Source organism: Thunnus thynnus, chromosome 5 (assembly GCF_963924715.1).
Source record: "Thunnus thynnus chromosome 5, fThuThy2.1, whole genome shotgun sequence".
In the NCBI taxonomy this organism is placed as follows: Eukaryota; Metazoa; Chordata; class Actinopteri; order Scombriformes; family Scombridae; genus Thunnus; species Thunnus thynnus.
The window spans coordinates 6,716,401-6,740,008 of record NC_089521.1 but is presented as its reverse complement, the minus strand read 5'-3'; the positions used below and the strand labels follow the sequence as shown (position 1 = coordinate 6,740,008).

General features: G+C 38.7%; 1 protein-coding gene across 9 annotated transcripts in view; it reads left to right on the top strand.

Annotated features, from left to right (window-relative positions):
- Window positions 1-23,608, top strand: part of mical2b (microtubule associated monooxygenase, calponin and LIM domain containing 2b) — a 67,909-nt gene that overhangs the window by 612 nt on the left and 43,689 nt on the right. For 8 of the 9 annotated variants that reach the window (XM_067588904.1, XM_067588907.1, XM_067588905.1 and 5 more), the window contains exons 2-3: window positions 18,091-18,490; window positions 21,581-21,788. In XM_067588904.1, the coding sequence (XP_067445005.1) occupies window positions 18,227-18,490; window positions 21,581-21,788 (472 nt within the window). In that variant the 5' untranslated portion in view covers window positions 18,091-18,226. Of the gene's footprint in view, window positions 1-16,067; window positions 16,149-18,090; window positions 18,491-21,580; window positions 21,789-23,608 lie in introns of those variants that run through there. The other variant, XM_067588903.1, reaches the window with a different exon arrangement.

The window sequence follows — 23,608 nt, the reverse complement described above, 5'->3', positions numbered from 1 at the left end:
CATCATTATAATAGAACTTCAATTAGTGCATCAATTAGTTGCCAACTATTTAATTTATCGTCAATTATTTTGATTTTTTATTAATGGTTTTGAGTCACTTTTTTAAGAAAAAAAGTCCAAATTATCTGATTCCCGTTTATCAAATGTGAATATTTTCTGGTTTCTTTAGTTTTCTATGACAGTAAACTGAATATATTGAGGTTGTGGACAAAACTGGACATTTTAGGACGTCATCTTGAGCTTTGGGAAACGGGGATCAACATTCTTCACCATTTTCTGGACCAAACAACCAATCGATAAATCATTAATAATGGACAGATTAATTGAAAATGAATATAATCGATAGTTGCAGCCTTACATTATAATGATGAACTGTTACAAGGGGTACTATAAGCCATAAAGACGTGATTGTCAGATAACATTCATACTCCAGTTCACAGATAAAAAAAGAAAAATCAGGTAAATTTGATTTTACTTCAATGGCATGGTAGTTCATAAAAGGAGAGGGGTTGCTAATAACTTCATCTCATAGTGGACACACTTGCTTGGGTAAATTTCCCCCATTAAACAACCTGTGAAGTGACGGGCATCAGTGTAAGTAGATAAAGCTGTAGAGAAGCCTTACAGTTTCCCATTTGCTCATGGACTTTAGCAGTACAATATTGTATCACGTTCCCTTTCCCTGGGAGGTTTAAATGTGGTGCATCTAAACTTGAAGTTTTGATCAAAACATAATGAACTTATAGTGATATTGTGTGCCTGCTCTCATCTTCCACTTCAATCCTTTGTGTAGCAGGTGGCTTCATGTCCTCCAAGACCTGAAATCCAGTCAGGCGAGAAGGCCCGTCCCATCTTAGAACCCCCAGTTGCTGTGGACTAATGTTTCAGTAGTAGGATAAACTTTCACTCAATTTGCACCTGAGTAATATAATGGATTAGTCTTCATTAGAACTGGATCAGCATCCAAACTTAATGAGTGCTTCCCCGTTTCTTATGTAACCCTGCCAAGCAGTGCAGAGGCAGAATACCAGGCTGTTTGCTGCCGCTGTTCTACAGGAGAGAGAGAGGTGGGAATCCAGTGTTCATACACTCAGAGAATGTGTTTTTGTGGCTCCATTCATTTACATGGATTATGGATTTGCTGCAAATAAGCATCAGGAAGAGCAATTGTTGCAAGTAGCTTACAGTTGCTGAATGTGAGTGTTGGTCAGAAGCAGCTTGGTCAGCATAAATGGCTAATGGGTCAGAGGTCCTGGACTTGGACAAATCCTTGCTAAATGATGGTTTTAAACTCAAGTAATTGCAGAAACAAGGCTGCTGTTTCTACACAATTAGTGCTGACTGATCTACAACTTAAACCACATGCATAGTTCAGACTGTCCTACTGAGCCCTGCTGTGTTAACTTATGACTTCAAAACATCAAGAAACTGGTAATGGGTGGCGAAAATCTATAAGCTAAAACACTGAAGGAATCTCTGAATTCAATGTGTAGTTTTCAGAACTTAAACTTAAACTTGAAGGCGAACCTCCCACGGTACAAAGAACTGGGCAGCAAGTTAATGACTGTAGAGGTCGTGTTTGGCTCTTTGTCACATTCAAGTAACATTTGTTTCACTGCATGAATGCATGAATGAAAAATGCTGTCACCCACATCCCAGACAAATTACAGTAACTGCCATCTGTGTGTTCATCAACTTCATCCCCCGGTCAGTGTTTGAGTGGCGCCACAGTTTGTGTCACATCATCTTGATTTTCATGTTTGTGGCCTTATTAGAGACTTTGTGTTAGTAAATCATAGCTGAACTGAATACTGTAACAATAGTATATGGAATTTCTGTTGTGTTTTTTCCCTTTCGTGCTTTGATTTTCACTTCCTACTGTTGCAGCCAACCCTTAAGATGTTAATCTCAGAACATTTCACATTCCTTCTTATCTGTCCCATGTTGCCTGTGGGGCAAAAAACCAAGCCGTTGCACAAGCTGTCACTTCCCGGAATGAGTGGTTGACTTATAAGGGGTGTCACTGTATATATCAGCCCAGGGAGAGAGACAGCAAGACAAAAATACACCAGGGAGCAGAGTGTCACTGTCACTGGCTGACCAGATGGGCTGCTGTCAGATGAGAAAGGCCAAGTTGAGCTCCACTATGTGGAAGGATTTTCCAAAGGTTGGGTTGAGAAAAAAATCTGAAAAGTAATTATTAATTACCTAATATTTTTGATAATAGCATTTAATCAAATGACTAAGTGTAATGTGAACATTGCTTGTAGTGATGAAATAACACAATCATTAGCTAACTCAGCAGCTCTATGGAGCTTTTTAGTCTAATATTGTTTGGTCTCACGGCTCTCATCGACCCCTGCAGGCTGTCGTTTCAAGATAAAAAGCTGTGATAAACATGATGTACTCAAGCTGACCAGCACCAAACAGCACACAGACAAAGATAGCTAATTAGCTGGTGAAGAAAGTCAAACGTCTAGCAATTTAAGAGCCAAATATTCTTCTCAGGACACTGAACCAGAGTTAAAAGGGGAGTGAATATTGGACTTACATTTGTCACATGATCAGAAAAACGACTCTAAATGAATGCTAATGTTGCTTTGTATCTGCTGGATGTGTAAATAATCATGTTTGCTGACATTTTAGCCATAACAACTAGATAAGTTGGTGATGTGTCTTTATCAGCTTGTTTTGATGTTTTTCTGCCATCTAGTGGCCAAAGTTGATTAATGCTGCTTAAAAAGACACTCCTTGATTTTGTGTTCCAAGTGTTGACTGTAGGTGTAAAGATGGGCCTAGCGAGGTGTGATGTCACCCATGTGGTTTGCATTGGAAGCAGTCTGAAGCCCAGAGTTACAGCTTATGTTTGGCGCCATCTTTTCCATTTGGAGCCAGGAGCTTCCAAATAAGGAGTGTGGAGTGTTGCCTTTCACGCTCTGGAAACATGACCCACTACCTCAGACCCAAGCTAACACTAGCTTACTGGGAACACCAGGCTGTGCACACTTTGGCTAACGTTAGTTACTGTAGCTAATTTGTGCTAACAGGGCAGGTATCATAATCAAGTAACATTAAACTTACCAATGGTGGCAATAGTCCGACTTAGTGCGAGTCTTCAAATCTTATTAATGGAACAATAATTTCCCAAATGACCACCAGCGCACTAATTAGAGGGATTAGAGGGCACAAATTTAGTGATTGAGACCATAATGACTCAAAAAAAAATTAGTAGCACCCGGTGGCATTGCGCTTCCTTGTACTTCCGCATTGGCTTCAGCTTCAAGCCATGGTAGTTGATGATTGATTCTAAGAGATAGTTTTACATCAACATTGTGGCTTTGAAAATTAGGCCTAACTATGGAGCTTATTGAATTATTGAATATTTGACTGCCCTCACATGGCAGGTTTCTCTTATTTTTCTCACTTAAATGCCCCTTGAGCATAGCCCTTTAATTATAGTAGAGGAGTCAGTACATTAAAATAGGGGCCTTTTGCTTTAATTGCTGTAGATTGTAGTAAATTTAACTTCATGTTTAAATGCTCATCTTTTCTCTTAAAATTCTGTGGGTGAGGATCTGCTTTTTTAAGTGGCAATCTAGCAACCATTGGGAGCTTTGTGGCTAGCATGGCTGAGCTTACATACTGAACCCAGGCAGTCCAAGAGTGTAATGCTTATTAGCCTGCAAAATCCTATACCTCTCGAGGACACATGGGTCCAAATCCCACCCCATAAGGTGGGGTATTAAATTTAATCTAAACCAACATGAAGTCTAGACAGTCTATTGCATTGCAAGGCTTTAGCACAACCTCCTGTGGGGACTGGACTTTTACAAGACGTACATGACTGTACATCTTGTGCCTCTATTGATACTTTGTTTTTCTTCCGTAGTTCACCACAGTGTCAACAAATCTTTATATTATAAATGTTACAAAGTTGGGATGTAATGTAGAGCTGTAGCTTTGTCAGCTCCCAAAAGAACTATTCCGCACAAAGTTGACTGCTTCTCATAACTGCTTCTATTGATTCCTGTTGATCTGCAGATGCTCATGCCAGTAAGTCTGAAAGTGTTGACCGCTAAATTCAACACACCCCTAAACTTGCAGCAACTGTATCATCCATTTGCGGTGCAATGTGGACATACGGTATGTGGTATTGTGTCACAACAACTGCTAGCAAGTTGTAGGCTAAATCCAGCCCCGAACCTCTACAGTGTGTAGTGTTAATACTGTGAGGATTAGGAGTTTGATTTCAGGGCTCACATGCACTTATCTCAGAACAAGCAAACATATGGCATTCAAACCAATCTGTGTTTTGGAAGAGGTTGAGTGAGGCTGATTCTTTAAGACATACCATATCTTTGATGAGTTTATGATAAGTCAACATGTAGAACCTAAAAGTTATAGACCGGGAATTACTGTGTACTGGGGATAGATTTTATATTGGTTTTCAGATACATCTGACAGAAATTGGTCTTTTTTTGTCACAAAAATGATACTTTCCAATCCAAGAACCGTACAAGCACTTGGATATTTATGGTGGGCTACAAAAACATGGATATTGTACTCCTAATTTCTCATTATGGGCTTTGATAAACAATTCAATTTTTTTTTTCACATGGAAAATTTGAAATGACAATATCTGACATCTGTGTGACCCAGTTTACAGATATACATTTTCACATTTACGAAAATAAATGCACAAAAATCACAGGACCAATGGCAAATGAAGTGATATTTACAAGAGTACACATCATGGAACTTTGTTAAATAGCAGTAAAGGCTTTCATGCCAAGGATTCATTGCTGTGGATGTCTGAAATTTTGTCATCTGCCAAGAATCTAGGAAAAATGATCAATGAAGGCCAAATGTATAGCTGTAGCTGTATTGGTAGCAATTGTTTGTACCCTGTGGGTGCAGGAGAGGATAAAGACCACAGATCTGATAACTTATTGGACCACATATTAAAGTTGCTCAAATCTTACTGGAAAATCCAATAGGTGCTGATTTGGTTGGAGGTCAGCTTGTATGTGCAACATACTATTCAGTTTTAAGCTAGTGTTAGCAATATTTTTTCCAGTTACAAACAATTGATGTCATTACAAAAGAAGTCGTGATGCTGCTGATGTCAACAATGTCCATTTAAGTCTTGTTGCTAAACCTTTCCTTTAACAGTCATATCAGTTTTATTGGTGTTAACCAGATATGTGGACACTCCCTCATGCTTCCTTGGTATAACCTTTGTACCAAAGGTGAGAATCAACACTATGTGCTTATTAGTAAAAAATAGTCAGAGAAACAGACTGTGTGATAGAGGAAATCCTTAAAAGGATTCTTTAACCCCAACTCAGAGATTTGACTGGCTGTTGAACACAGACATTGTTATCTTGTTCCCTATATATCTGTCACCGTTGTTTAAACGCCATTTAGCGTTCTTGAAGACGGTATCATTCTTCACCTCATGGTACGTACAAACAACAGTGTCTTTACATTTAGCATGTTTCAAGCCCAAATGGGCATTGTCACCCTTACATCGGCATTATTTTTTAAAATCTCAACAAAAGAGAGAGAAGTTTTCAAGGAGAGAGTGAGGTAGAAAATATTTGGTTAGTGCTTGCAATAATATCAAAAAACTATGAACTAAATTAATTCATCATGATGCTCAGTGGTGTTATACTGTATGTAGTACTTTAATTATTTATTGTTATTGTTAACATTTTTCTTGCATAGATTTATTCATTGATTTATTTATTAGTGTTTTCTACTACGTATTGTTTGTATCTGTAACTTGATTGTAAAAGTAAAAGTGTATAATTGGTACGAGTATTTGTTTCGCATAGTTGTGGGCTGAGAAAACACCTCATAAAAAGTTAACTTTTTTGAGACATTTTGACCCAACAGCCAGTATAATCAATTTTGGGGTTGAACTCTGACTGTTTGATGTTTGATTAAATTGTAGAATTCCTGAGGGATAATGCTGTCTTCACTAAGTCAACACTTAAGAACTGTGTTTCACTTCCCTGCAAGTCTTTTTGGTGACTGTCATGGGAGTGTATTTGTGTTTCTTGTTCACACAAGAACTGGTCTGTCTTTAAGTTTTGCCACTGCCTCTGGCCATGGTAAATAAACAGGATGGTAAATGGACTGCACTTATATAGTGCTTTTCTATTTTACAATTTGTACAATGTGTTTTATTGTACGAATGACATTTTTCCCCTGTTTAAAGGAATTATTAAATATTTGAATGATTATTCAGTTGTTAGCCAAGAGTTGAGAAGATGGATACCATGCTCATGTCTGTTATCCATCTTCTCAACTAACCCAAAAAGCAAACAGGCGTATTTCCCAAAATGTCAGACTACTCCTTTTAAGTATTGTTTTTTGTGTTTTTGCTTAGCGGAATTTTGTTTTGCGTGACATAAGCATTGTTGTACTGGAGTAGATTTGAGAGCAGGTGTTGTGAGTGCCAGATTTTTAGACTTGCCATGACTTTTCTTTTTCTCTTTGGTGTGAATCCAGAGAGATTTTCTTGCATTTGAATTTTTGCTGTCAGGAAGGTTCGACTACACGCTGAAATTTACATCTGATGAATCAGACAAGAGATGCAAATCTTTCTTCCCTCTTCCTCATTTTTATGAACTGTCTTTTGATTCTCGAAAAGAAACCAAAGGACTAGTTCCCATTAGTTGGTGGGGCTTTACCTTTTTTTTTTTTTTAGGATACTTTACAAAATTGCAAAAAGCAGAACTACACATGGAAAGCTCAGTTCTTAACTACAAAATTTAAGATCTGGTTGAGAATAAATTCAGCTTGACCAGGTAAGATATTGAACCAATCAACAAACTGTTTGAGAGTGTTGATGAAGTGACTCTCCACCTGTAAAAACTCCTGAGCCTCAGCCTCATAAACAACTATTTAAACTATAGTTGTTGTAGGTATAAAAATGAAGCACAATTCAGTGACATTGTGGTCTGTTTCTCACCTTTTCTGACTGGTTTTGGTTGATTGTTTAGGGGAACTTTGAGCACATTTTGAGAACAGCTGCCATATATCTCCCTTTTTAAAAATCTGAAGGAAGCGGATATGAGCTCACTGTGCCTCAGTGTGCTGAACTCTTTCCTCATCCTGGTTTCCTCATAGTTTTTTGTCAGTGCCACTGACACAAGAACAAGTCTTAAGCCTGTTGCTAACTGGACTTCAAGCATGTACGTGAAACTGGAAATAGCATATGACTGTACTTTACTTCCAGAGAAGAATTGTCCTAAAACTCATCTGTTCTGTTATGGCTTCATTTTATGCTGCCTTCATGTTCAGTGTTGTTTAAATTGTCGATGTCAGAGCATGCATGGTTATGATTCTTCCAGTTGTGCAAAACACTTGCAGTTTTACCAGATAAGCATTTTTTCCTAGTAACCATGAGTTACGCTACCTGATTCCAGTCTGCACTAGTTTCCTTAGAATTTCTGGAGTATCAGGAATATTCAACAGAAAAATGGTGCCAAGCTTAGATGAGATCACTGCAGCTGTTCAAGTTGTCGTAAGTCGACTCGCAGAAATAGCAACATTTTCCTTTGATTGTTGTGACAAAAGTTAACTGCTCTTAACATCAGCCCCCACAACTTCCGTTTCAACTGAAAATCACATCAGTGGGATGGATATGTCACTTGCTAATGATTGGATGCTTGCAAAACAAAACAAATGGCCTTTCAGTCTATCAGGTTAACATGATAACTTTTAAGTAAAGTACCTGTATACTAACCCACAACACACAGTGGAAGCATACAGTAAGACAGCAAACTGAAAGATTTCATATCCAAAGTCATAAAACTCAGTTGTCCTGATTAGGCTGCAGGTGTGATAATACATATTCATGTTAGAGTTATCGCTATTAAAACCATGATATACATACATTTAATCATACGTTTTTATTTTACTTTATAGGAACCACACATTTTTCAACACGCTCTTGTCACAGGAAATATGTAAATTTAAGGTATGAAGATACTCTGCATACATCATACTGTTTTAGTGACGCACTGAAACAGACCGTTATTCAATATCAGTATATCAAACTGCACACGTGCATCCTGGCCTCTATTCTGTACTTTTATATGAATTACCCACTCCAACTGCTCTGTGTTCTCCCACCTAGGGAATAACAAATATGCAGTTGATGAGAAGTTTGCTCCTTATTGCAGCCCATTATCTGAAGGTTAAGTGTGGGTGTGTCGCTCTCAGCCGTGGACCAGTCTGATCTGGCTCATAGATATTCACTCATAAGCTTCCCCTCCGGAAAGGCCGTTAGCAGTGTTAGCAGTTAATGGTTTTGTCTGTATGTTTTTTAATCTTTGTTCATTTTTGTTTTATTCAGGGGAAAAAAAGAAAAAAAAACAGAATGGGGAAATGAGTAAATTGATCTCGTCATGCTGTTTCAGCAAAAGGGGGCACAGAAACTTCCTGTAATTGTTAACGTTTAATTATTTAACGGTATCAGCTGTGTCATTTCTGGGTCAGGAACCAATAGCGGACATCATGGGTCCATGTTTGGATGATCCTCAAGCTAGAGGATTGCCTGAAAATACAGGATGCTGAGAGTGATTCAAGGGAGGAAGTGGGAAAATAGCTTTTCTGGTGAAATTATCCTTAAAGAAGTGTGTTTGGAGAGTCTTAAATTCAGGGTCGTTCACTCAGGAGCGGTCTGTCTTAAAGTTTCAAACGTTCTCTGGTGTACACTCTTAGCTGTCGTTTTATTACAGTAGGTGCACCTAGCTTAAACTAATGCAGCTGTCCTGCAATAAATCCTACCCTCATGAAGGTTATAATTTAGAAGGTATAATTTATAATTTAACACTAGACCTGCCAGGTGTTGCTATATACTTAAAACCAATGGGTAAAATATACATGTGCACCTGGCTACCGCATTTCTAATACTAAAAATGTACTCTGTCAATGTATTAAGGCATTTTCTTCACAAAAATGAGTTTGTTTGTGTTTTGGTCCTCTTGTTTTACAGTCTAAGTATCTTTGAGAGCACAAATTGCTTTGCATGGTCGTCAGTATAAATCAATCTAAAATGACAATGAAAATGGGTATTAGAAGAAAATATTTGCATATTTGGTGGTGATATTATGTAAATCAACATTCATCACATAATGAGATGACCCATATTATTTAAATGACCAAACTAGCCTGAATACCCCCAATAGACAATAACGAGCCGTAATAACAATAATAAACAACCACCATAGTTGTGTGAATGAGAGAACATCACCGAGAAACTTGAGGTAACCATTAAAGTTTTTTTTATTTCTAACATGATATTGTAAACATTTATTTCTCTTTTGGTGTTCGGTTCATGAAAACAGATTAAGGCAACAGGCATATTACAATAAACAGTAAACATGGCAAAACAAAAATGAATGAATAATCAATGAACTAAAAATAGGTTTTACACACAATGAACGTTTGTGAGTCGGCTAAATCATCTTCATTTGAACACATGTGATTATACTTAAACACACTCTGAGCAGACATTCAGCACTTTTCCACAGACAATTCTTCTGCACTTCAAGCACTTGGTGAAGGTTTTATTTTGTTTGCATTGTGCCTTCATCATTCAGGTCACCTCTGCTCTTTTTATCATTGAATTATGACTTGAGGTAGTTGTTGCCTAGCAACTTAGAATGTTTAAGCATAAACCACATGAAAATAAATACCTGGTAGTGGTTAAATGCCTGTGTTTTTAATCTGGATTCATTGTCACTATTTTTAACAATAAGTGGTGCTACACAACATTATTTTAGGAAAATAATGTTTTTGAACCATTTTAGAGAGGTGCTGATTCCACGTTAAGGTGATTTATGAGGCTTTGTTTGTAGTGCTGCTGAATTATATGGCATTAAACTACAGTAAGAGGTGTTTCTAATAGTTCGTCCATCTTATTTATATCAATGAAACACCTTTCTAAATCTATATCAACAAAAACTGAACATTATACTGCAGGGTTCCTGTATTACAAAGCGTCTTATTGATATAAAATACATTGAATAGATAGATATAGATTGATATGAAACAGAATTCACTTCTTTGTTTGATAAACGTCTGACTTCATTGTGGTTCACTACTTTTGAAACCAAACTGGCACCTCTGGATACACACAGTCAGTATTTTCATGATACTGTAAAGAAGTCACGATCAGAGGAGTCATAATGGAAACAGATTACATGTTTTACCTTATTAAACTTTCTCAGTAGTTCATGGTACATAGTTCATGGTCTACACTACAGTGTGATCAGTCTTTTGGTCTCTGGTGCAGCAGGATTGTTTGTGGTGTTTCTGAGAAGAAGGCAGCAGGTCCACACTTCAGCTCTCTGACATTCCAGCTGTTCATGTTTCCTGTTTTTAGAGGAAATCAGTGCTGCTGGAGCTAATCAGCATCGCATTCAGGAGCAGTCCTTCTTCTGGCCACGTCTGCACTCTCTGTGGTCAGATTTAAATTCCATAAATTTCATAACTAAAGTGTCTGCAACAGCGTCCTGTCTGTCTGACTCCTTCCCTGTCTACAGAGTTTCTTCCTTCTCTTGTATGTCTCTCTCTCTCGCTCTGTGTTTTTCCTCTTTCTCTCTCTTGGCATGTAGTCTGTCTGGGCAGGAACTTATTAACTCAGCTTTGATCCTTCTCTCAGACATTCACACACACACACACACACACTCGTGCACAGGCCATTGGCTTCACACAGCTGAAGTCCTGTTATGTTGCAAGTGATTCTCTTATCAAACAACAGTAAGAAAGCCTTAATTATAATCTTTCAGTGCACTCAGAGTACTGGACTTCGCTTTGTTTATATCAGAAACGTTGACATTTCTTTCAACTTGTCAGAAATCAATATCTTCACATAAATATGAAGCTTTTTGTTTCATGGCTTTTTATGTCCGTGGCTAAAAAGTCTTTGAACACTTCATCTGTCACTGAGAGATGTCAAAATCCACAAACAGAACTTTACAACAGAAAACCCGTCAGCTGCCAGTGATCTCTGTTTATTGTTTTCAGTTCAGTACACATCCAACTTCATTAAACTCACCTAACCCAACAGGACTCTGCGATTACTCATCTGCTTTCGTTTTGAGGTCCATTTTAAAAAAGAATTATTATTTATCTAGCACTAAATCATAACAAAAGTTATCTCAGGGCACTTTTTACATAGAGCAGGTTGAGGAAAAGGATGCACAAAATTATTCTGGAGGTGATTTGTGTATGTCAGTATATTTATATTATTATATTTATAGTATATTTATTTCTGTATATCCCTGCCTCTACCTCAAAGGTGAATGTCATAACCTCTACCGTCTTGTTGGCAATGCCTTCTGGAAATGAAAAGTGTTACAAATCCCACCTTTTCCTGCAGAAACCTTCCAGTTTTCACAAAGAAAATACATACAGGCTGCATGTGTCATAACATGAGGTAATATTGTTGTTTTCATGAAAAAAGCATCTCTTTGTCTGCTAGCCCAGTGACACATTTCTCCTGCTCTGCTTGTCACCTGTACGCTCCAGTTCCTTGTACCTCAGGCGATACTTGTAATCTGATTCCATTGTGTAAAGTTATGAACATAAGCTTTAACTTCCCCAAATGAATTTACTCATCATGACTGTATTCCCTTCATCGCAGAATAACACATTATGTGAGCCTTCAGAAACTTCTTCAGGTTAAACTGGACTAATAAAACACTTTTAGTGCTGACTGACTCTAACACACCCACTATAAACAGACTTTAAGACCAGCTAGCCTTAATGTTGCTAGGCTAGCGAGTGTCTTAAACAACCCATAATGCAACACTCTATGTAGAAGTCAGTTTTACACGTCTGATGTTGTGAACACGTAATTGTCTAGCCGTTAGCAGAGTGTGTATGCAAATTAACCAGACTGACGTGTGTAACTGGTCAAAAATATTCTCAGTGGTTAACCATTGACATCCCTAACCAGGATATTGCTGCATAGTGTTAGATAACAAGGAACGTACATAGTCTGTAACTTGTTGTGAGACACACACACACACACACACACACACACACACACACACACACACACACACTTCTATGTAAACAGACAGCCACTTCTCAGTTCAAGACAAATCAGGAGAGTCCAATGGCTGTTACATGACTGGCAGCTGTCATCCTAGTTTCTCCCTGAGAAGTTTCTCATTAGTGTGTTTTTAACTTGTAAAAAAAAAAAAAGTGTTTTAAGACTGTTCCTATGATCTCAGACTCAAATGCTAATAGTTTTATGGGTTTTGAAACTTGTTCAGATTACTTTTGAACACCTTTATCCCATGTACAGACTTAATGTTATCATTGAAGTATAATAATAACAATTAATATAATGAATTGTTCAGATTTTTAAAAAATCAATCAGACAGCATTTTGTGGAAAAGTCAAACATTCAGTTTACAGTTTTCATAAACTCAGTACTGGTTTTCAATACACTGACTCCTATTGTTGATTGTATACTGTCTTCATACAGTGTTATTTTCACTTTTTGTCTTTGCACAATTGGTTTTGGCCTTGGTGCCCTACATTTTGGCTGCACTTCCCCAATAAATGTGTATATCAAAGGCCAAAGTGGCTTTGCCCCTAAAAACAACTTAATTCCAGGCCTGTGTAGGTTAAATTTACTGCTTCATCAAAGTTAGCCAGCTTAACTTTAAAAAAAACTTTCCCAACTTGTGGTTGGAAACAAAACGGCGGTCTCCTGTGTCAAAGTCCACTGTTGGGTTAAAGCCTCCATCCAGCCCTCCTCCTCCAAATGAGGAAATTTGTTGTGATATGTACATGTGATCTGGACTGCACCACTGCTCTGGGTCATAGTTATTTCAACTGATGTCACTTGAGTCAGCATCAGTTGGGCTTAAGAATACAAAAAATGACAAAAATCTGGGGATGTGGAGTTAGAAAGAAGTGAGTTTACCAAGCCTCTTTAGCCTACTCCTCATCCCTGCTTGAGGCTAGCAGCGGGTAGCCGCTATTAGCATAACACCCAAATCTGCACAGTCAAGTGAAATGAGTTAAGTTGCACTGTTGGCAATAGACTCCACTGACACCTTATGTTAACACTTTAATAGGACGATATTCTTAACAAACTGCATGTATAAATATCCTTGAATGTTGTTAGCATCGTGTTACTGTATGAACGGTTCTTGTATTTCATGTTACATTACCAAAATGGACAGATGAACCCACTGAAACTGCTGACTTTATTAACAAGACATCCACTCAGTGTTCAGGAATAGATATACATTATATGAATGTGCAGTGTTAATAGGTTTGCATGAGTGACAGAACACACCTCTATGTATAGTTAAATGCACCCCAAGGTCCTGTAGAGTCACAAGTAGGAAGCTGTAAGTTGGAAAATGGGATGTTGTGTCATTACTCATACGGTCATTACAGTCACAGAGGCTCTAATGACCAGACTATACTGACACCGGCAAAAGGTGATCCTTACCAAGCAGAATGGTAGGAATTTTCACATTTTCCTTATGTGGGATTGTTTGTCACATTTTAAAAATTATATGTATAATATATATAACAGAAAAAAACATTCACTGTAAAGCAAATTGGAATAGAACCATCTCCCTTTGTTGTGCAAGTCCCACTCAGCTGAAAACATGCCTGGAAATGCAGACTGATCTGAAGATACTCAGACCTACACCCACATACACACACACATACACAAACACACACTCACACACAAACATACAAATGTGGAAAGATACCAAATTAACCACTTCCTGTACTCAGACTCCTGCCATGCACTCTGCCAGATGTGGTTATATACAGTACAGATTCCAAAGGTTGTGATCTTTCCCATAACATGCTAGCTCTGTGTATATCGGCACACACTTTTCTGTATTTTTCACTTGACCTCGTGGGTCAGTGGGAGTTGCAGTATATCATGCTTTGTCATCAGAGCCAGACATAAGTAGGGCACTTGGTCTCTGTGCTGATATCAGGATGTTATTCCCAAACAAATTCCCTGAATTTCCTTGTTTCTAGCTCAATGTGTCTCCTAGTTTTCAGTACATCAGAGATATGGACGAGATCCAAGAGGATGAATATTCTTGGACAGATATTCAAGGCTTATTTTGCTGAGGCAGTCATCAGTAAGCCATTACACTCCAATGTCCAAACATATCTATTTACTAAAGATTTACTGCAGGCAGATGAAGTCCAGTTTTTAATCAGGTGTCCAGAAAACAATTGACATTTTTTTTAAGTGTGGGCAAGGTCACATGAAAGGTCTCAGGGTTGTTTGTGTGTGTGTGTGAGGGAGGGTTAATAGTAATTGAGAGGCTACTATCTGCTGCCAAAATGTAAGGTAGCAGAGATCTGAGACCCCCTCTGGGCCACTAAAAGTCTTAAAGGGAATGTGTGTGTTTCTCAAGGAGTGTGTGTGTGTGTGTATGGAAGAAAGGCGGGGGGGAATATATGAGTGGCATAAAGTAAAGGGCCGGCCAGGTGTCGTCCTTGTGCAGAATGCACTTTCCCTTGCTATGACGCACACTTGCACACAGCGCACATGCACAGGTGATTTTGTTTCAGGCCTGTTGCACTGTGTGTGTGTGTGTGTGTGTGTGTGTGTGTGTGTGTGTGTGTGTGTGTGTGTGTGTGTGTGTGTGTGTGATGCTTGTGTTTTCGATTGGTGTACGTGTTGACCCTTATCTTTGTGTGTGAGTGAGAAACAGTATCCTTCTCCCAGGACAGCAGATTGCGTGGCAGTAATAGTGAGAATAATGCTGCGAGGCCTCCAGCGATCGGGATCTGATACTTAACTTTGCTTGGCATCAACTTCAAATAACTTGAGGGTCTGTCGTTGGGTAGAGTTAGGGTTTAAATGAGGTAAAGCATTATCTTCAGATAGGAAAATGTAAGTGTGCTCGTTTACTCTGAAAATTGCAGGCACAAATACTGTAAACAAGTTAGAATGTCTTAAATGTGAGGTGTTTTCATAAATGTTTTAGGAGAGTCACAGTTTAAATTGAAGCACTTAAAGCAGTTGAAGTTTCAGCTGAAGCGCTGAAAGGGTTTGAAGTATGAACTGCAAGAGCCAAAAGCTGCTGAAATCAGTTGAAGTGTCATTGCTAGTACAAGCAATTTTAGTTTTAAATTCAAGCCCTCAGGCACTTGAGTTGTCAGTTCATATATAAACACTGAAAGTAGTTGACTAATAAGAGATGAAAGCATCTGAAATGTCAGTTGACGTCTAAAGCCATGAAAGCAGTTGTACTAAAAGCAATGTAACTGCCAGAGTGATGAAAGATGTGAAGAGGTGAAAAGCATTTGAAATGTAATTTGATGAGAAAGCACTGAAAGCAAATTAACTGTCATGAGATGAACACAGCTGAAATGTCAGATGAACTGTTAATGATGAAAGCAAGTGAAATTTCAGTCGAAGTTGAAGCGCCAGAGACAGCTGAAGTGTGTGCTCTTTGAATAGTTGAAATGTCAGTTGGCATGTAAGCAGTGACAGCAGTTGAAATGTTAGTTGAAGTATTTGTTGAATTAACTGTCAGTTTAGAGTAAAAATGAGTTGAATTGTAAGTAGATGTGTGGAGGCTAAAAGCAGCTAAAATGTAGTTTGACAAATAAGTAGTGAAAGCAAATGAACTTAAAGAGTAAGAGATGAAACCAGTTGATATACTACTTGAACTGGAAACAATGAAAGGAAGTGTACATACTGTAGATGTTTAGAGGGTAAAGTCAGTTGTAATGTCATTTGACAAGTAAATTCTGAAAGCAGTTGAAGTCTGTTAATTGATAAACATTAAACATTTGAAATTTCAGTTGAAGAATAAGAGTTTAAGAGTGAGCACAGTACTAAAGTCTTTGTAAAAAATATAGTGTTCTCTAGTCTAGTAATATTTTCACAGATTTGACAGCAATACCATGGTCACCAAGCCAATGAATCCACTAGCCAGCTATTCAGTCAATCCATCCGTCACTGAGAAGCCGTTCTTGTGATCTTGAAAGACTAAGTCCACATTTGTGAGCATTTAAATACCCCTCTCCTAAAATTAGCAACACAGAGAGCCAGTACTTTCTTTCCAATGTCATCAAGAAGGAAATTCTCGTTCTTCTCCGTTGACCATGAGCAGGTAATTTTCTGGTTTTTAACTGTTAAACTCTATAAAGAAACCATTTCAACCAACAGAGCTGCTCACCTTCTTTTTACAGTGCAGATGAGTGTCTTGCTTTGAATGTTTCCAGCTTTGGAATTCAGCTGTCAATATTCACAACTACAGTGATTCTGCTTGGCTTTAACACCAGAAAGGCCAGTGGATTTGGATACAGTGCTTGGGACCTTGAAAAGTAATCGCAAGACACATTTCACAAGAGTTGCTTGACCTTTCAAGTAAGATACAAACACCAAAGGCACCAGGAATCAGGAAGTTTGTCATACCCCGGGACTCCTGGTGATGGAACGGGGAAGTGATGGTCTCCTGATAGCTGTAGGCTGTGAGCCTGGAACAGTTTGTACTGCAGAGCGACAAAGGATGTATTCTGCAGTATTTCAGGGTGGTTTCTTCTTCATCTGGTGCCTTACCAAGTTGCTGCTTGCGTGATTGACTGTGACTGTGTATGTTTTGTCTGTATTCCTCCAGCCACAGTGTTTCTCCCATGACTGCTCAGCTGAACTTCTCCAAGAGCACACTCGGTCATAATCCTATCAGGCATTCAGTGGAGCTGGAGGAGGAAAATATCTTTGTTGTAGAAAAAAATATGTGCAGCCTAATTAATGACTGTTTGAACTCTGCAGGCTTGTTGTTGTTGGCTGGAGGTGTGGGCCTGTACAGGGGAGTGTGGTCAAAGCAGCGTGTGTGTCCCTGGGTACCTCATACAGAATGCAGGACGTGGCACTGTGGCTATATGAAGCAACATGTTGACCTCTGCAGTTTATTTCCAGTGCGAGCTGCAGACATTCCTTACATTTGGAATGTGACCTCTCCTTTATATGATTTCCACCACATAGTGTTTGTCTTCAAGCTGTGCAGAGGATAATGTACATCATCATTGTTGCAAACCCTATAGGGTAATTTAAGAGCCTGCTACTAAGTGAACATTGGATTGGGTTCAAAATGATTTTATTACAGTCTAAAATTGTTTCAAATGGAGTCTCTGTAGTAACCAAAGAGCATTTTGGACGAGATGTCAGAGGCTGTATTATTTGAATTTAACATAAACTGAATGTCTTTGTCTGAAGTGTAAAACAAGACAGAATAAATTAATTGGAGAGACAGAGTGTTGAACCAAATAGCAGTCTGCTCTCTGCAGTATTTAGTTTATTTTTGAATCACATTACTTTTAGCAAAATGTGAAAAAGATGTTTTTGTGCTTGCTTACTTGTTTGGCAAATTGAGGTTAGAAACATAGCAGACTTATTATTTATTCATGGCATAAAAACTTGAATTGACGATAGGGCTGGGTGATAGGAAAATATATAGCTACCCTGAAACAATTAATTTGTCTATTGTTGGACATTTTGCCATTTCGTTCAAACTAGCTGCTGTTTTTTGTCCCATAGTTCCCCAGAATTGTTTGTACCTGCATGCACTGCTTCTAAATCATATGATAATAAACTTTAGGGCTGCAACTAATGACTATTTTCTTTTCATTATATTTTTCTGCTGTAAAAAGTCAAAAAGTACTGAAAAATCTCCATCATAAATTCCAAAATCCCAAAGTAATGTCAATAAATTGCCTGCTTTGTCTGATCAACTGTCCAAAACCTGAAGACTTACAGGTTATTATCACATAAGTCAAAGAAATCAAGAAATCCTCAGAGCTATTACATTGGACTTATAGTTAACAAGTGTTCTTGTTTGCATCCCTTGTGAATTACTTTGTCCTCAGTAAAATAGATCAGGTGAACAGCAGTGTTATGAGTAGGATAATGTGTATGAGGGTCTAATTTCATCACACGTTTTACATCCCAACAGTTTACTATAGGACCGATCACCAGAGTTTTGATAGATTTTGTTTCCTGTCCGTTGTGTCTCTTTGTATCTAAATGTCATCTTTATTATTTGTTTCTTTCAGAGCCAGCTAAACATGGCGGCACACACCACATCATAGGCATCCAGCACTGACATTGTGAGTGAACAGGAGAAGGAAACAGGAAAGGAAGAAGAGAGAGTGTTAAGAGGAGATTGGACACTGTTTGCCATCAGAGCAGATGGGTGAGACAGAGGATGAGCGTACGGCACAGGCTAGCCAGCTCTTTGAGAACTTTGTCCAGACGTCCACCTGTAAGGGGACTCTTCAGGCCTTCAGCATCCTCTGCAGGCAGCTGGAGCTGGATCCTCTGGACTACAGCAACTTCTACAACTCACTGAAGGCTGCAATCACCTCCTGGAAGGTCAAAGCTCTGTGGACCAAACTGGATAAAAGGGCTCAGCACAAGGTGTACAACCAGAATAAAGCCTGCCAGGGCACCAGGGTAAGAGAGACACAACTGTGAATGACATGTAATAGAGTATGAGGCTACTAATAAACATTACAAAACCCGTCTGGTTCAGTATCTCAGCAGCTGAGCCATGAGCAGCCACAATCAACATTATGGTTTTCCACAGGACGTCATGGCATGGTAAAAGGCGTTATTTACATTTAAGTGAAGTGTTAAGCCCTGGTCACACTTGGAAAGGGGGGAAACAAAATTCATCCACACGTCTAACAAAATATTTGGTTGTAGAAACTTGGTGATGTAGTAACTTCTCATAAGGACTGTAGCTGGCGAGCTAATGGTTAACATGCTAGCCAGCCAGGCTTGTGCTGGTCAGAATAGCTGTCCAACCTTCTTTCTATTTACTCTTTACTGTATTGTTTACACCTCTCTGCCATTTTTTTCTCAGGATTGTACACTATTTCACTCTGTAACTGTTGCTGACGCTACAGTTTATTCAAAATAGGTATTTCTAACATCACTTCCTGTCTCATAACTGTCTGCAAACCATTCCTCTTTCCTGGAACAGTTAATACTCTGGGAGGGTTAAATGAAAGTGGGTGGTGCAACACGGCTAATAAGCCTTAATAGCTTCCTCCATTTTGGAGACAGTTTGCTAATGGTCAGCGTCATCCAAGTTAACCTTGATGCTAAAACTTTGCACGGATTTACTAAACCCCTGCGAGTAAACCCGCCAGTCATGGTGATTCCATTGTGATTAATTGATTTAGCCAAATATGTCCATATTTTGTTGTTTAGACTATATGGAGAATAGCACGGCTAACATAGTTCTGAGACAAATACAATGCATTTCCTTTAGCTGCTTCAAAATGAAAACTTTGCTGCTGGAAGAAGCTTTTAGTGTGAACTAGCAGGATTAGCAGTAAGTTAAGACAGCTGTAGGAAATGTAAACAGTGAAATAAGTCTAATATCTGACAGCAGCGCAGGTTAGTGCCCGCATGTGTTCATGGCTTACTACAGCACAATGCGATTTAAGCCGGCTAAACCGTGGAAAAACAACCTATGGTTCTGAAATGCAATGACAGGTGGTACAGTCTGTGTAGCATCATTCAGTGTGTTTGGTATCAATCAACAAGAAACTGATCAGTTAAAAAAAAAAAAGGTGTTTAGTCTAACTTTTAATGTCGTCCTTTCTTAATCCTTTTTCTCTCCTCTCTTTAATGAACCTCTTTAATAGGGCATCTTCGACCTAAAAAAGCTTTAAGTTGATAGAACTACTACAATACAACAGAATGGGGATGTAAAGACATTTATATATATAATTTGAAGTTCATCACAGCCCAGCTCATGCTTTGGATAAGTCTCTGTTTTATATACATTTAATATAAATGCAGCTAATTTGTTTACCCTCATTAAAGACCCCATCACAGAGGAATTATGGTTCTATTTGTTTAATAAGCAATTAGCAACTTTGCCAATGAGGATTTGTGAGGAAAATATATTATGTAAGTAGATTATTGCTGTAATTATATGCAAATAATTAATTAGACCAAAGTAATAATACTAATTTTCAGAGGCTGATTTGGATTTGGAGCACATAACTAGTAAATTCTGTAATATAAGCTGTTTATAGGGGAAACTTTGTGAAAGTGGGTACTGCATTTTAGTCAAACTGAAGTATGTGGTTTAAAACTGAAGCCTAAAGACAGAATGGGAGTTCAGATATACAGTTTACTTCACGTGATAAGTATCTTATATTTGGTATTTTAAGTGACTGTTGTATTGTCTGACTATGTAAGTCAAAGTATTCTAAGAAGTACGTTCAGCATAGTGTTGGAATGACTTCATATGTGAAGGAAAAGATAAGACATCCGGAGGGGAAAGAGGCCAGAGACTCTCTGAGGGGAGATAACAGAGATGGGCTGGCCAAAAATAACAGCTAAATTATTATCCCACACATTTTTTTGGGAGAAACTGCTGTTTGGAGAAAGTTGATGGGCCAGCAGCTGGGTGGGCGCTCTGTTTTGTGGAAAATTAGGGCAGATGAGTTGGCATAAATTTGGTTTAGCCCTCTAGTGGGCTTTTTCACTGGAGCTGTTGACAAATTTGTTTAACTTATTATAGCTGAATGGCTCCTTCATTTCCTTTGCGTGTTACATCTGGGGACAGTAGTGTCCCTCATGTGCATACTTTCCACTGTGAATACACCACATACTAAAACCCTGGGTAGATTTAGTATGTAGTATGGAACTGGGACACAGTGTCTGCTGCTGTTATTACCACAAGCTTTTTACCTTTCTTGTGTACTCTAAAAAAAAAATTCAGCAGCAATAATAGATTTTCCTTCCCACTTTAGGCCAGCGGGACAATCTGAAAACACAATATTGACATATTATCAACAAGTGTGTTAGCAAACAGTTGCTTATTTACACATTCAGGAGACGTGTAGTGTGTGTCTGGCCTACAGGTGAATATAAATCCATTATTCACCCTCCTTTTACAGTTAATCTGTTTTGGTCTTTTGGCCTCCTGAGAAAGAAATGTGGCTCTTTAGCGCCTGAATGCTACCTTATGTTCACCAGCTAGTCGCTAACTAAGTCTGCCTGTTATTTGGTGCTGGGCAGGTAGTGACAGAGGGTTTACCAGAGCTTTTTTTCCCTGAAAACAGCTGCCTGGTGCTGCTGAAAACTAGGTCAGTCAGAGCAGTGATAGTGAACTAGCATATTGAAGCACAGGCCATAAAACAAAAACAACAAGCTAAAAAAACGATAAAATGCTCAGTAGAGTGGCTGATTAGTAATCATGTTTTCTTTTTTTAAACTCTTTAAGCTATTGATCTTAGTGTGTCTACCTCTAATGGGTGGCTATAGCCATGTACTGTGGTACATCTCACATTTAATTTATTAATACAAGTTTCTTCTTCATCAGGCCTCCTTTTATGTTATTATGATACTTATGGATATGACTTAGATGACTTTGTGACTCCAAGAACACAACACCTGCTCTGTGACATTAAAACAAACAAAATGCTGGTACTACTACTACTAAAACCTTCTTTAAACATCTCTACCACCCTCCTTCTCCTCCTCCTCATCGTCGTCTTATTCCTCCTTAACCCCACTCAGTGTCTGATCATCGGCGGGGGTCCTTGTGGTCTGCGGACAGCCATCGAGCTGGCCCTGCTGGGCTGTAAGGTGGTGGTGATCGAGAAGAGAGACACCTTCTCCAGGAACAATGTGCTCCACCTATGGCCCTACACCATCCACGACCTCAGGGGCCTCGGGGCCAAGAAGTTCTACGGGAAATTCTGTGCCGGTGCCATCGACCACATCAGTGAGTGTCAATCTGTGTTGTTACAGCAAAATGTTATTGATGAATCAAATACTCAGAAAATGAAATGTTTTCTAGTTAGATACCAGACTGGGGAAGTTGACTGAAGCTGAACTCTGCACTCTTCCTCTTTCTCCCACATCAACTTCTTCTTGTTACTTTCAGTGCTCAAGTCGTTTTTTGGTTTAACAAACAAATCATTTCAAAGCGACAACTCTCTCAACTAAACTATATTGAACTAAAACTTTGGGACCTAAAAGCAGAAAAATTGAGAAAACCTACTGTAATGTAATGTCATGCTCATTCCTGCTTTAAAAGAGATAGCATGCAAAGTGCCCAGGAGCCAGACATGCAAATAAGGCCTACCATGTGTGTCAAATCACAACCATACAGATAAATGTGACATTGTGTGGCCTCAAAACCAGAGCCGTCCTCACAGAAGTGGCTTTCATTTCTCCTCTCTATATTTAACAGTGTGGCATGACGGGGGAGGTATTCGCTGGCTATGTGATGCTGCGTAACCTGTGAGAGTTTTTCCAGCAGCTTAGTTCTCTGCAGTTTGTTTCTTCAGTCAGTGTCTCCTCAGTGGGTGCCTCTTCTTCTCCAATTTTAGTAATGGTGTCATGTATTTATATATGTGCTTTCAAAGATGAGCTCTGCTGACTGTTCACGTCTTATAATCCTAACTTGTTATCAGCTATAAGTGTACCCATGTCTTCTGCCTTATCCATGGTCCAGAAAGCACCTGAGAGCTGAGCTACAGTATGTGTAAACTATATTAAAACTGTGAAACTGAGTTTGTCTTTTATTCTGTATTATAACTTGAGTAAGCTGCTACATCCTGGTCGATCTGTGACATTTTATAGTCCGCTTGGTAGGGATTGGTATCTGTGGTGATCGGGAATCATACATTATGTGATGGATCCATATTAAACACAGTTTCTTTGTCAGTGTAAAATTCACAGTTTCAGCCATGAGCGTCATTCATTCAGTCACAGCAGGCCAACAACTCACTCTTTTGTCTCTGACCTTATTTTACTTTACATAAAAATAATTCCAATGTGGGGTATACAGACTTTAAATTTTGATCAGTGCATCCCTACTGCTCTGGAAGAATGTAAATACCGTCTAAATACTTATAGAGATATATACAAATATTATTAATGACTTGCGTTGAAGTATGTTCTTCGCAAAAAACAATAATGGAAGAACCATATTTTCAAACTTTTTATTGCATAATAAGTTGGTTACAGTTCTAAAACGTCCAAATTACAAAGTCACAAAACCTGTAAAAATATTTCTGACGATTCATCTTGAACTCGGAGGCAGTTATGTAAATGTATCCAATCAATTGTGATTTGGAATGACTAGCTAACCCAACCCGTCATATGAGACCACACTTGCCTGTTAGCTGGTGAGAAGCTTGCAGAGCAACATCTTAGTAAGAGGTTTGTGTTTTTTTTTTTATTTTAGCTGGCAAAATCACAGCTGAAAGATCACATCTGTAGATTTGCCCTGGAGTAAACTCTGTTTCACTTAAGTGTGTGAAATACACTCAAATACTGTACGTCACATGACTAAGGTTTTACTGTGACTTTAAAAAAAAAAGAGCTTTAGGGGTACTTTGAGGCAGCAAGCAGATGCTGCCAGCTAGGAGAGAGGGCAGTTGCTGCTCTTGTGAGCGTGCACGGCTGTTTGCTGCTGCCATCTGAGCTGATGATGTTCAAACCTTTTGCGGTTTGCTGCCAGAAACCACAGAAACTGGTTCTGGGGCAACATTAGCTTTGAAGTTTTATTATGTGGTCTGTGTCAATAAACAGTGT